General features: G+C 44.7%; 1 protein-coding gene across 1 annotated transcript in view; it reads left to right on the top strand.

Annotated features, from left to right (window-relative positions):
* dock3 (dedicator of cytokinesis 3) overlaps positions 1 to 14,664 on the top strand; it is a 1,472,428-nt gene that overhangs the window by 1,331,597 nt on the left and 126,167 nt on the right. Inside the window, exons 39-40 of the mRNA XM_078543841.1 lie at positions 7,729 to 7,815; positions 10,682 to 10,786. Of these exons, the coding sequence (XP_078399967.1) occupies positions 7,729 to 7,815; positions 10,682 to 10,786 (192 nt within the window). The remainder of the gene's footprint in view (positions 1 to 7,728; positions 7,816 to 10,681; positions 10,787 to 14,664) is intronic.

Here is a 14,664-nt window from a genome sequence, read left to right as displayed (position 1 = left end):
TGAAACTAGAGTCTTAAATCTGAACAAAGGAAACTATGAAGGTATGAGGGACAAATTGGCGATGGTGGATTGGGAAAATGCATTAAAAGATTGGATGATAGCAATGGCTAGTACTTAAGTAAGTATTATATGGTCTATACCAAATATACATTCCTCTAAGACACAAAAATTCAACAGGAAAGGTGAATCAACTGTTGCTAACAAAAGAAGTTAAAGGTTGCATTAGATCAAAGGAAGTGGCTTATAAGGTTGCCAAAAAGGTGGTAAGCCTAAGGATTGGGAGCAATTTAGAATCCAGCAAAGGAGGACCAAGAAACTGATAAAGAAAGGGAAAAGAGAATATGAATGCAAACTAGCAAGGAATATGAAGGTGGACTGTTAGAGCTTCTTTAGGTATGTGAAAATGAAAAGATTATCTAAGACAACGGTGGGTCCATTACAGATGGAGACAGGAGAATTTATAATGGAGAATAGGGAGGGAAATGGTGGAGAAACTAAACAATTACCTTGTGTCTGTCTTCATGGAGGAAAATATAGAAAATCTCCCAGAAATACTAGGGAACTAAAGGGCTTGTGAAAATGAGGAACTGAAAGAAATTAGTATTAATAAAGAGGTAGTACTCAAAAAATTAATTGGATTGAAGGTTGATAAATCCCCTGGACCAAATGAGCTACATTCCAGAGAATTGAAAGAGGTGGCTATAGAGATAGTGGATGCATTGGTGGTTATCTTCCAAAATTCTATAGACTCTGGAAGGGTTGCTGCAGACTGGAAAGTAGCAAATGTAACCCCATTATTTAAGAAGGAAGGGAGAGAGAAAACAGAGAACTACAGACCTGTTAGTTTGACATTAGTAGTAGGGGAAATATTAGAATCTGTTATAAAAGATGTGATAACTGGACACTTAGAAAATAATGATATGACTGGGCAGAGTCAACATGGATTTATGACAGGGAAATCATGTTTGACAAACCTGTTGGAGTTTTTTGAGGATGGTGCTTGTAGCATAGATTCAGAAGGCTTTTGATAAGGTCCCACACAGGAGGTTCGTAAACAAAATTAGAGCATATGGGATTGGGGGTAATATACTGGCATGGATTGAGAATTGGTTAACAGACAGAAAACAGGGAGTAGGAATAAACGGGCCATTCTCGGGATGACAGGCTGTTACTAGTGGGGTACCCCAAGGATCAGTGCTGGGGCCACAGCTGTTCACAATCTATATAAATGATTTGGATGTGGGGGCCAAATGAAATATTTCCAAATTTGCTGATGACATAAAACTAGGTGGAAATCTAAGTTGTGAGGAGGATGCAAGAAGGATTCAAGGGGATTTGGACAGGCTAAGTGAGTGGGCAGATGGAGTACAAACATAACAAACATACGAATTAGGAGCAGGAGTAGGCCACTCAGCCCCTCGAGCCTGCTCTGCCATTCAATGAGATCATGGCTGATCTGATTGTAACCTCAACTCCACATTCCCACCTACCCCCTGATAACCTATCAGCCCCTTGCTTATCAAGAATCTAACTAAGTCTGCCTTAAAAATATTCACAGACTCTGCTACCACTGCCTTTTGAGGAAGAGAGTTCCAAAGACTCATACCCCTCTGAGAAAAAAAAATTTCCCCTCATCTCTGTCTTAAATGAACGACCCCTTATTTTTAAATAGTGATTCCTAGTTCTAGATTCTTCCACAAGAGGAAACATCCTCTCCACATCCGCCCTGTCAAAACCCCTCAGGATCTTAAAGTTTTCAATCAAGTCGCCTTACTCTTCTAAACTCCAGTTTATACAAGCCTAAGCTGTCCAACCTTTTCTCATAACACAACCCACCCATTCCTGGTATTAGTCAAGCAAACCTCCTCTGAGCTGCTTCTAACACATTTACATCCTTCCTTAAATAAGGACACCAATATACTGTACACAATACTCCAGATGTGGTCTCACCAGTGCCCTGTACAACTGAAGCATAACCTCCCTACTTTTGTATTCAATTCCCCTTGCAATAAACATCACATTCTGTTAGCTTTCCTAATTACTTGCTGTACCTGCATACTAGCCTTTTGTGATGCATGCACTTGGACACACAGATCCCCCTCAATCTCAGAGCTCTGCAATCTCTCATCATTTAGATAATATGCTTCTTTTTTATTCTTCCTGCCAAAATGCAGAATTTCACAGTTGCCCACATTATACTCCATTTGCCAGATCTTTTCCCACCCACTTAATCTATCTATGTCCCTTTGTAGCCTCCTTATGTCCTCTTCACAACTTACTTATCTACCTATCTTTGTGTCATCAGTAAATTTAGCAACCATACCTTCTGTCCCTTCATCCAAGTCATTTACATAAGTTGTAAAGATTTGAGGCTCCAGCACTGATCCCTGTAGCATACCACTCATCACATCCTGCCAACCAGAAAAAGACCCATTTATGCCAGCTCTCTGTTTCCTGTTAGCTGACCTATCTTCTATCCATGCCAATATGTTGCCCCCTATACCATGAGCTTTTAATTTCTGCAATAACCTTTGGTGTGGCACCTTATCAATATAATGTGAATAAACGTGAAGTTATCCAATTTGGTAGAGAAAACAAAAAGGCAAAGCATTTCTTAAATGGTGAGACGTTGAGAAGTGTTGATGTCCAAAGGGACCTGGGTGTCCTTGTTCATGAGTCATTAAAAGTTAGCATGAAGGTGCAGCAAGCAATTAGGAAGGCAAATGGTATGTTGGTCTTCATTGCAAGGGGATTTGAATACAGGAGCAAAGATATCTTGCTGTAATTGTATAGTGCCTTGGTGAGACCGCACCTGGAGTATTGTGTACAGTTTTGGTCTCCTTATCAAAGGAAAGACATACTTACCATAGAGGGAGTACGACGGAGGTTCAGCAGATTAATCCCTGGAATAGCGGGATTGTCTTCTGAGGAGAGATTGAGGAAACTGGGCCTCTATTCTCTAGAGTTTTGAAGAATGAGAGGTTATCTCATTTCCCCTGGCTGGTGAGTGTAGAACCAAGGGACACAGTTTCAGACTAAGGGGCAGGCTATTTAAGACTGAGATGAGGAGGAACTTCTTCATTCAGAGAGTGGTGAACCTTTGGAATTCTCTATCCCAGAGGGCTGTGGAAGCTCAATCACTGAGCATGTTCAAGACAGAAATTGATAGATTTCTAGATACTAATGACATAAAGGGACATGGGGATAGCGGGGGGAAAAATGGCGTAGAGGAATGAGGGTAGAGCTATGATCTGTTTTAATGGCAGAGCAGGCTTGATGGGCTGAAAGGCCTCCTCCTGCTCCTCTGGTCCTACATTCCTAAACTTTTTCTGTTTCTCCCCTAAATTTATCCTTAGAGTTATAGAACCATTCGAAATGTTCTAATATTTTCCCAAGCGGTCATTATTCATGTGCGAGTTGTTACGGACTTTAAGCAGGCTATTCAAATCACTAAAATAATCATCTATGGTCCCCAATATCCAATGGCCCCAAGAAACGACCTGCATGGGAATTCTGGCTAGGAATAGGAGTGGGCTGTCTGTGATCGTCTACATCCATCTGTGAAGAAGGAAAAAAGATTTGCATTGATATAAAGCCTTTTACAACCTCAGGACAACCCAAAGCACTATTGGTGTCAGCCACGGCTCAGCAATAAAATGTTCACCTCTGAGACAGAAAGTCCTGGGTTCAAGTCCCAACCAACTCAATATGGACTGGGGAGCAATGTGGGAGCTCCTGGGCTTGTACCTATATCTTTAGAGGGTTGTGTTATAAAATGTAGAGGCTGAACACAGCAGCGCTGCTGACTCAGATAGCTCCACAGACACTTAGATAACACATTGGACAGAATTTTACATTGGTCAGGTGGGCTCAGTGGGAGGGTGGGGTGGGGGGGGGGGGTCATGGAGCCGACCGCTGCCCGCGATTGGCTCTGCACCGCGATTTCACTGCCAATTAAGACCTGCCCGGCGTGGATCGCGAGCGGTAGCGCGGTACCTGCGCGGTACCTGCGCGGACGGGGGGAGGAGGGAGAACCAGGCCTAGTGCGCAGTTTGTGCATGCGTCACATGAGATGAGACATGTTTTTAAGTTCAAATGAAACATGTGTCACATGAGATGAGACATGTTTTTAAGTTCAAATGAAACTTTTTATTTAATTTATAAGAGCTTCAAGAAACCTCATCCTGCTTGTGGATGAGGTTTTCTAAAAACGTAAAGCCCGCCAACTGTACGGTTGGATGGGCAGTGTAAAATTCAGGTTAATTACCTGGTTAATGGCCTTAATAGGCCTTTCAATTATCGGCTGGGGCGACTCCAACTCCGGCGCATGCCCACTGAACGAAATATCACGCGACTTCGCGATGACATCAGGACGCACGCCCGACGTCATCACACGTAATTTTATGTTCCGCCATGTTGGGCGCACCCGCACGCAAATGTAAAATCCTGCCCATTGAATCAGCCGGCTCATTCAATCTGCAATTTTGTGCTTATTCCATTTCAAAAAATGTCATAGAGCTGACTGCAGAACATCACTGACAGTTGATAAACTCCAGCCTGCAATAATAGGATCTGCTTTGAGTTGGCAAGATTGTTAGTTTCTCTCTTAGCTTTACATCAGTTACCGTAGATGTCGGTAGATAAGTTGACCTTTGAAGCCCCTTTGAAAATCCCTCCAAAAATTGGGGTCAACTTAAACACTGAGCATAAAAGTGAACCACCAGTGTGGTTTTGAAATGCCATCGGCATCTAACACATAGAATGTGCGTGTTTTAAGCACCCACACATCTACACAAGACAGCCCTCATCACCTGCTTGACCCCTTGTGCCCAGTTATAAGGTACCAGTAAATAAACTTTCATTTTTGGGGTGAAAATCTGAGGCTGACTACTAATGCGAGCATAGCATGACATGGCTGAAAAGGGAGGTCAACTTGTACACTAAGCATATATAAAAACATGAATTTTGGGGCTGGAAAGATTGGGTCATTTTATATGCTGGTAGACTTATACACTATGATTTATGGGTACATGTCCTCCATCAATACCCTAGAGAGTTGCACAGCTGAAGGAAAAATATAAAACAAAATCTAGTTCCAACGATAAAAAATGGAATCCTTGAAAGCAGAGTGATTAAAGTTTCAATAAAATGACAGAGCTGGATATAGCGTCAGGAAAATCCCTGGATGTGCAGCAGATGGAGAAGAAAATATAACCTGTTCCCTGCACCTCTTCCTTCCTTGAGTGCTGTACCTGTGGCGCAATTGGTAAGGCCAGTATCTGAGTCATACAGACCCAGTTCCAAGGTCTGATGCTAGGCCTGTACCAACCACATAGGGTGGAAATTCAAGTAGTGTGAATGATCTCATTCTCTTCCACCTAGAGGTCTCTATGAGCCAGTGATCCCACTATCTGATCACTATTAGCTGCCTGTTGCTGCATGTGGACAGCATAAGGTTTGGCTGCGATATCTCCTATAAGTGAATTGTTGGCACACGTGATGCAGGCACCTACCTCTGTATAATGCCCACTGTGTCCCAGAATGGTTTCTGGATGGTTCAGCGGTGTAGACGTTCATCCAGTGTACTATTGCAAAGCAGGCAGTATCAAATTAACTGTTCGGTATATTACCCGGCTGGCACTCAGTTCCATTGATTTCAGTGGTACTGAATGTCAAGCCAAGGTCTGTTTTCTACCCCAGCATCTTTACTATGGCAGAGGGAAAGTCTAAGGGAATTTTTTTTATTCACCAAGTGGTAATTTCCGGTCTATGGAGTAATCTATCCCACCTCACTTCATCAAATATGCTGAGTAATTCCATCTGAGAGGGACTGTCCTGCTTCACTAACTCACCAGTGCACCTCTGCGATGGACCCTATGGATTGAAAATTCTGTTTTCTCTCCATTGATGGGTCAAAAAGTTCATCCAGTGAACAGATGTGCTGCCTAGACCTTGTTCAATTCCCAGTCTGTGTTACACCAAGGTAAGGGCATTGCGATTCAATTCGTGTCACTGGGTTAGGAGCGCAGTATCCGCCAGGGAGTGTCAGCCAGCCACCGTTCAGTAGCTGGAAACCGTGTGTATGGACATTAGGTGAGCACAAGATCTGGTTCTGCTGTGATGCCTCCATATTCAAATAGTCTGATGGCATTCAGTGCCTTGACTCACACATTTTTAAAAACAAATTCAATAGCGTGAGGAACCAATGGACATCCTGTGTCCTTGGAACAGTACTCTGGCAACGGCCGGGATTTTCCTGCCCCATCATGGCGGGACCCAACGTGAGAGATTTGGTGGCCCAGCCAAAAGTCAATTGACTTTTGGTGGGACCGGACAATCCCGGTGGCGGGCGTGGCCAGAAAATTCCACCCAATTAGTTAGTGGGGAGTGTAGAAAAATGGTAAAGACATAATAGAAGCTCACTGTTCTGTGTTGTTTGATGTCACCCAGAGAGGTGGATATCTATCTCTTTGTCTCCTTTTCTCTCTCTCCCCCCCGCTGTCTCCCTCTCTGATTATTCTTCTCGCACTTTTTCTCTTTCCTTTTATCTGTTTTTCTGTATCTTTATCTCCCACTCTCTCTGTCTCTCTCTCTATCTCTCTCTCTGTGGGTTTCTCACTCTCTCTCTCTGTATCTCTCCATTGGTCCGTCTATCTGTCTGTCCCTCTCTCTATCTTTATCACTACTTTGGAAGAGTGAAAAGAGTTGCTGACTCCTGCCTTTTCCCCCGATGCTGCTGACTGCTTGCTGTCATCTAGCTGTGCCAGCACCAGACATACCCCTCAGTAGCTTGATTAGACAATGAACAAGAGTCATGTGAGCATCCCAGCCATGGCCAATTGTAGCACCCTTGCTATCACCTGGGGGGATTAATTAACCCAGATCCTGGGACTTTTAATCTATAATTCTGTTGCATAATAAATGAAAAGCAAAAAACTTCAATGCTGAAAGGTTCTGAAAAAAAGGTTATTGATCTGAAACATTATCCCTACCTTCCTGCTATCTCCACAGATTCTGCCAGACGTGCTGAATGTTTCTAACATTTTCTGCTTTTAGGTTAATTACATACTGGTTTTACTAGGACAGCCATCAGGGAGCCTTTCTCTTCACTGATTAGTAATTTAAATAACTTTCCTTTCTATATCTCGGGAGTGTCCAAGCTTCATGGCTTTTGCAGACTGCTTAGGTGCATAACCACAGAGAGTTGGCCGATGTTCCCATTAATTTGCCATGTATCACAAGCTGTGACAGCTGCCAACTCATGCACAGCAAGATCCCACAAACAGCAATGATAAATGACCAGATTCTCTGGGCGAGATTTTCTGGCTACAACTACCGCCGGGATCGTCCGGCCCCACTGAAAGTTAATGGACTTTTGACTGGCTCGCCGCATCCCCACGACGGGTCAGAAAATCCCAGCCTTGGGTGTTGTTTGAATTTTAAATTTAGGATTTATACACCAATAAGATAAATGTCCAGAAATTTCAAACCAGTGAATAAGAAATATAATTACATGTAGAAACAGAGTTATGTGGGCTCCCAGGGCTTAGGGGCTGCAGTTTGGACACTCTTAGCATATCGGTCCTCAAGACCCACTATTTCTTCACAATCTGTGAATTATTCTGAATAAAAGAATGCTGTCAGAAACTGGTCTTTTTCCAATGATGTCCCCATTGAACATTTCTATATTTAATTTGAACTGACTCCTAATTATATTTTTTTCCTCAGTGCTGGGAGTATGGAATCCCTCTCTGCCGGGAATTGGCCAGTCAGTATGAAGTCTTCTACGATTACCACAGTCTCAGCTGGATCCGGGTATGTAATGCAGAGCCATTCACAAGGACCACAGGCTGCTCAAAACCATACCTTCGAACAAAATGAATCTTATTGAAGTTTTTATTCATATTGTATATCTGCAGTGACAGTGATGGTTCACAGAAAAATGCACAAGTGATTCGTAATATAGGGCAGGATCTTCTGGTCGATGAACGGGGGCGGGGCCCGCTTGCCAACATGTAAAATGACGCGGGATGATGTCGGATGGAACTCCCAACATCACCCCGCGTCATTTCTATTTTCAGGTCGGCAGGGACGCAGCCGAGTCAGCTGCGCACCCGCCGACCTGTCAACAGCCTATTGAGGCCATTGAGCAACTAATTAAAATCATTAATGGACCTGCCCGCCCAGTTGGCGGGCAGGCTGGGAGCCCTAGCGGGCTTCAGAAAAAGCATGAAACCTCATCCACAGGCAGGATGAGGTTTCATGAGGGTATTTACATTTCGAATAGAGGTTTCAGTTAAAGTTATGGACATGTCCCAACTCATGTGACAGTGTCAGGGAAATTTTTATATCATTTTTATTGCAAATTTTAATTCGGAGCCGATCTCCCTGAGGCAGCACTTAGGGAGATCAGTGTGTTCTTCCGTGTGCATGCGCGAAAGAGTGCACTACCAACTGAGGGAATCTGCCCCCTGCCCGCACAGGGAGTACATAGCGCTTCCGAGCGGACGTCATGCTGGGCGGGCCTTAATTGGCCCGCCCACGTAAAATGGCGGCACACCCCCATTTGGGGGCGCCGATCGGAGGCATAACCACCCATGCCCACTCCCGCACTTCCCCCCCCCCCCGCCACAACGGGGAGAAAGTTTTTCCCATAAATACACAAGGCAATGTTGTCATGAAGATGTTAAGGATGGCATAATGTATTGGTGCTGCCAGCACACCATTTCACAGTATGGCACCACATTTGTTTGTGCCAACCTTGATCTCGCCATTAATAGAGGGTGCTGTGCAGGATCTCAGGCAGTTCCCCACTAGACAGAGGCAAAGTCTCTTAGTGGAGTCACAGTTTGTGAGACAGACTCCCGACAGAGAGGCTGCAACAGTGAGCTTCCTTCTGAAGGAACCAGATACAACTCCCACTGTGGCTGACCCATTCAATATGCTGACCAGCATGAAACTGAACAAAACTGGCCTGGAAGATCTCAAATTCAAACCTCTACCTGTCTTGGTTCAGTAAGCTTCAACACCATTAGCTTAAAAAAATCTGTAAAGATCAGTTTTCAATTGACCTAGCCTTTTGGGGAGAGACTCTTGGTACATTTCAATCTGAATGAATCCAGGCCATGAAAATGGAATCAAAGACTTTTCCATTAAGTTTGTTATTCAGTTAACGTTCCTGCACATGCAGGGTGGCCATTGCACGAAGCACGAAAACTGCCAGCAGATTTTTAAGGAGAGACTTCCAGATTTCCACTACCCTTTGTGTGACAAAGTGCCTTCTGAAAATACCCCTGAGCAGCCTAGCTCTGATGCTCTAGTCTAGCTCTTCTGAACTCTCCCATCAGAGAAAATAGTTTCTCACCATCTACCTTACCAACTCTTTTAATCATCTTAAATGTCTCAATTAGATCACTCCTTTACCTCCTGCACTCAAGGGAATACAATCCTAGCCTGTGCAACCCGTCTAGGTCAAAAAGAGTCACCTGATGGTGACCAGGTGCAGGAGTTCTGGTTGGTTTACTTTCTCTCTCCCTCTCTAAACTAGCAGCACTGGGGACAATCCCGCTGCCTCAGTTGTCATCCTGAACAGCATCTGTTAACTCAGCTCACAGGAGGACTGGAAGGCTCCCTGGCCTGAATTGATCAGTACCACACAGAGCAAGGGATGGATAACTTAAATATAACATAATTTAAAATTGTAAGCCTTTCATATAATTGGCACAGCTGCAGACCCTTCATATATCCACACTGTCATCAAGGGCCTACATAGAACAGAGTGTTGGTTGTAGAGGCCCCTGGCATCAGTCATTGTATCTCTGATTTGTGGGTGAAACTGTTTTCTCACATCTAATGTTCCAGGAAAAAAACAGCCAGTCAGAAATGCTGTTTCCATTCCAAAGGGAGAATGCGTTTAAGGAGTGATTCTCAGAACCTGCTCTCTCAACAGGTTGCCACATTCAGAAATAAAGCACTTTATCCATGATTCTCTTACCTGCACTTTCTGTGAGCTTAGTGACCTACCAAGAGAGCAGGTTCACCCCTATGTAGTGGCATAGGAACAGCCATTACCGAGAGGATTCCACTGTGGCCTTATAAGTAAAAGGGGTACTCAGTACAGTATTTAAACACACAGACCAAAAGGTTCCAGGCTTTATCCTCCACCTATGTAGGGTTAGGACCTAAGTCTTGGTAAGTAAGCATGGTACAATGGAAACCCTGGGCAAGGGAAGGGGAAGGCTTCCTGTTCCTGAACAGCATAGGTACGTGACTATTATTAGGAAGGGTGTCATGGAATTTTGGTTCAAAGGTGGGTAAATGGATTGAGATACATATCAGTCGTGGCAATATAGGCTCGAGTGGTTGAATGACCGCCTGCTGTTCCTATGTAGATTATGAGCAAGGACGGGATCGGACTTGGTGGTGATGCCCACCAGCCTCATGAAAACCACTGTCTAGATTCTCACATGAAAATTGACAGCCTGGGTGAGGAGGCTGAAGAACTGCCAGGGTGTGTGGAACGGCACTCCACGGGAGTCAGTGCCTAAAGTAAAGGACAGTCAGATTGTTACTAAAGTATTGTAAATAGAATGCTCTATATTCAAACCATTCTCATTATTTTCAGGGTTGTGGTATTGCAGAATTGGGCCCTAACCGCTAGTTTTTCTTCCATTGTTAACAGAAAATGGAAGCTGCGTACTATGACAACATATTAGAGCAGCAACGTCTGGAACCAGAATTCTTTAGGGTTGGGTTTTATGGCAGGAAGTTTCCATTTTACCTGCGGGTGAGTACTGCCCTGTTTGCTATTATCCACGCCTCATGTTTGGTGCATTTTCAGAGGCTTTTTTCTTCTCCTAAGCATTTAATATTCCCCATTGCTTTGAAAGATCACAGGAAAGTACAGATAAAGAAAGTTATTCGGCCCTTCCAGTGGCCTACAATGTTCCTTTTTTTCCTGTCACGCCCATGCTTCTTGAGTATTTGCCTCTTTTACTCCTTTCACTCGACCTTTCCAGATATTACACTTGCCCTTCTTACAGAAAAATCTCAACTATTAAAATCATCCTGCTTCACCAGATATGGGCCAGACACATGGTATCTACATAGCAGATGTTACCTTCGAGGCAATTATTCTGCACAATGCTGCACAGGTTCCACCTAGCACCTTCAATTCAAATTCAGGTTACTTTCCACAATCTGAATTAACATTCTGAACCCTATTTCATATCAAACTTAAAATCAGATCCAGGTTGCAACTACTCCTTTCAAATCAAATTTCATTCCCTTTTCTCAGCTGAAAATCACTTCCCATTTTTCTTCCTGTCTCTGCATTGTTCCCTCCAGAGTCAGCCAAAGATCTGTCCCCCTCCTCTTCCTCATCTACATGCTGCCACTTGGCGGCATCATCCAAAGATGTGAGCTCTGATAACATCATTCTCTACCTCTCCATCATATCTCTCTCCATCGCTGCCCCTGTATTGTCAACCTGCTTGTTCAATGTGCAGTCTTGAATGGGCCCCAATTTCTTCCAGTTGAACATTGCAAAGATTGAAGTCATGGTCTTCATCCCCTGTACCAAAACTTTGTGCACTGACCACCAATCCCATCAGGCTTGAGCCCAGACTCTTGTATAAGGATCATGTGAGTGTAGAAAAGCATTGACTTTGCTTGATTGAAATCGCTGAAGTTATAATAAGTTATTTTTTTTATGATCTCTTTTGTCAATGTCTCAGTGTTTATTTGTACAATGCTTAATGCCTCTGCTATTGATACTTTAATGATCTGTTTGATTGATACTTGTATAGGGTTGTAGGAACACCAGCTTTTTTTTCAAAAACTTAATAATGTTTTTTTCTAAACAATTGCACACATGCCACTGTAGGGTTCATTGGTTCCGTACACAGTGTATACTGGGTGAATGGGCATAGAAGGGCCATAGGCTGCCATGGACCATATGAGAGGATATTGGAGGTGTATTGGAGCTAGAGTTGGCATTGAGTTGGCATGGGGGTTGGTGGGGGACATAAGTTGGCATGGCAGCTATAAGGGGCCATGCGGTTGAGTGGGGTGCATGAGCTGGTATTGAGGTGGCAGGAGGGGGCAAGGGGGCATGGATAAGACTTTTTGAAGTTACCTTTCAAAAGGTTCCTGAATCCAGACCATTGGCGGAATTTCCCATGCCCACTGACATTGGGCGTCATGGCAGGCTTGAGTGGACAATATAGCAGGAAGGCCAAAAATCAGTTCCACACAGCCGTGAAACCAGTTTGCAATTGCCCGCTCTGCCTGTCAATGGCGGGCAGTGTTTCCCGCTGCCGCACGTTGGGAACTTCATTGTAACACACCTGCATATCACTATAAGCCCAACTCGCCAGAATCATCACCCCACACTGGATTGCCCAAGCATATCATTGTGATTGCACACCAACGTGTTTTACAACTGAACATAAGTGATGTGTGCTTGGCGAGCTGCACTTCACTTGGGACTCAGAGGTTTGTTTGCCCACCTTGCTTCAGGCAGCACTCACACTCATCAGTGCCAGGCTTCGCACGCAGCACATCACTTTTAGGGGGGCTCATTGGCAGGTCTCTACTTACGAGACCAGCCATAAGGCTGCAGGGGTATGGCTTGCTTGGGGAAGGGGGAGAATTGGCCTCAGGCAAGGGAAGAGGCTGCAGGGCTAGGGCATTACTGGGGAAGGGGTGTATCCCAGGATGTCTGTGGGGTCACATGTTGATCAGTGCAAGTGGCCTCAAGAGGGTGAGGGCTAAAGAGGCACTCTCCAGAGGAGATGAGGCCAGATGGAGATGTGGGAGTTTGTGTAAGAGAGTGAGTGGTGATATCCCTTGAGCTGGCAGTGAGTGAGATGCCAGTGAATGTGTGATGGGCTTATGAGTGTGTGAGTTTAGAGTGATGGGATGGTTGCCTCACCCTGACAGCATTCATTCATTTCCTGCACTGGAAGGCCGACCTCTTCTGTGCTACATTGGCACTGACTACCTCTGCCACCGCCTCCCAAGTCGGAGTGGTGGCACTGATAGGCCTCCTACGGCCAGAGTGGAGGTAGAGGACATTGCGACGGGCTCCAATGGTATCCAGAAGGCATCCCAGGGATGCGTCACTGAATCAGGGGGGCTGCGGTCTTCTTGACTTTCGGGGCCATTTCTTCTGTGCAGCAATCCTGGGCTGGAAGCACTGAGAGGTGTGCACGCAGCTGTACTTTACATATGGTGCCTAGTGTGAGGAAGCAGTGAGGTATTTGCATGGCGGGCGAATCGGAGGCTGCCCGCCAGTGAAACAACGTGTTTCCCAGGAATGCATGATTAATGAGACGGGATTTGGAAAATGTGGCGTGAAAAGACGCCATTGCAGCTGGCAGGTAAAACGTTCTCTTTCCTGCCCGCTACCACACTTAATGTAAATCTGGGACGATTCCGCTATATGTTTCCCGACTTCTCTGAGATCAATGAACCAACTCCATGAAAATTGCAGGGGCCTAGGAGATGCCTACTCTGCAATGGAGCCGGCCAGTTCGGGGGTGCAGGCTTGCACTCTTATGCCATTCCAGTGAAAATTGGGGCATCGGGAATGGGGGAAGGGAATCCCAGAATCAGGTCCCACCCACTATTTTAAATGGCTCTGTAGTCCTTCCCACTCTGTGAAAATCCAGCCCCTGGTCTCACTGCACTAAATTCAGCCTCCTTCATTCAATCTTTATTGTATTAAAATCCCACCACTTTTCCCCCACACTCCCTGTCTTCTCCTACCTGAATAATCCTTTCCTTTGTGACCCTGCATGATCTCTGCCCTTCCATACCAGGCTTCTCCTAGTCTCTGCTCCACCATTGATGGCTGCTTATTCAGCCACAACATTTCTGTCCTTGTTTCCTAATGTCAGCTCCCTCTCTGTCAGTCAGGCACTATTTTTTCCCTAACCCTCTCCATTCCGTCTGTTTCCCTGCTGCTCTATGTCTCAGTACTTTTCTCATAAATTAAATACTTCAAGTTACCGTGCTGCATGTGGAGAGTTTTTTCAAAAAGTATACTTTGTTCATAAAATGTGTAAAAGTAAAATACAGTTGTGCTTCTGTACTTTGTAACAGTTCAAGTTTGACCTTAAGTGCAATACAATTTAGTTTTTTCAGTACTATAAATGACACTCTAAGGTGCCTCACTACACCTACAAATATAGGTAATATTTGCACCATAAATTCCATGTCAAACATTTTTGGTACACACAATCTGTGGGATTTTACACGGCTTCCAGCCTTTGTATACCATGGTGAGAGGGCCTTAGGCTGTGGCCTTTTCCCATTGAGCCTTTGCAGCGACTGCCCTGCCTCCAGTGCCATCCCTCAGCATGTAGTCCTGAGCCCTGGAATGTGTCAATCTACACATTTGGTCATGGATAACTCCTTGCACAGGAGACCAACAAATTTCAGGCAGACCAAACAGCACCTTTCATCAAGCTGATGCATCTACGTGTTTGCTGAATGGCTGTATATGTGTGTGTGTGTGTATGCTGAATGTCTGTGCTGAATGGGCTTCTGTATGCTATGTCTGTGTGCGCTCTTCTGTGTGTGTGCTAAATGTGCTTATGGATGCAATGTTTGTATGCATATGTGTTTGCTGAATGTGCTCGTGTGTGCTATGTCTGTGTG

The sequence above is a fragment of the Cetorhinus maximus genome, chromosome 6, assembly GCF_964194155.1.
Source record: "Cetorhinus maximus chromosome 6, sCetMax3.hap1.1, whole genome shotgun sequence".
In the NCBI taxonomy this organism is placed as follows: domain Eukaryota; kingdom Metazoa; phylum Chordata; class Chondrichthyes; order Lamniformes; family Cetorhinidae; genus Cetorhinus; species Cetorhinus maximus.
This window is presented reverse-complemented; position numbering and strand designations above follow the sequence as displayed.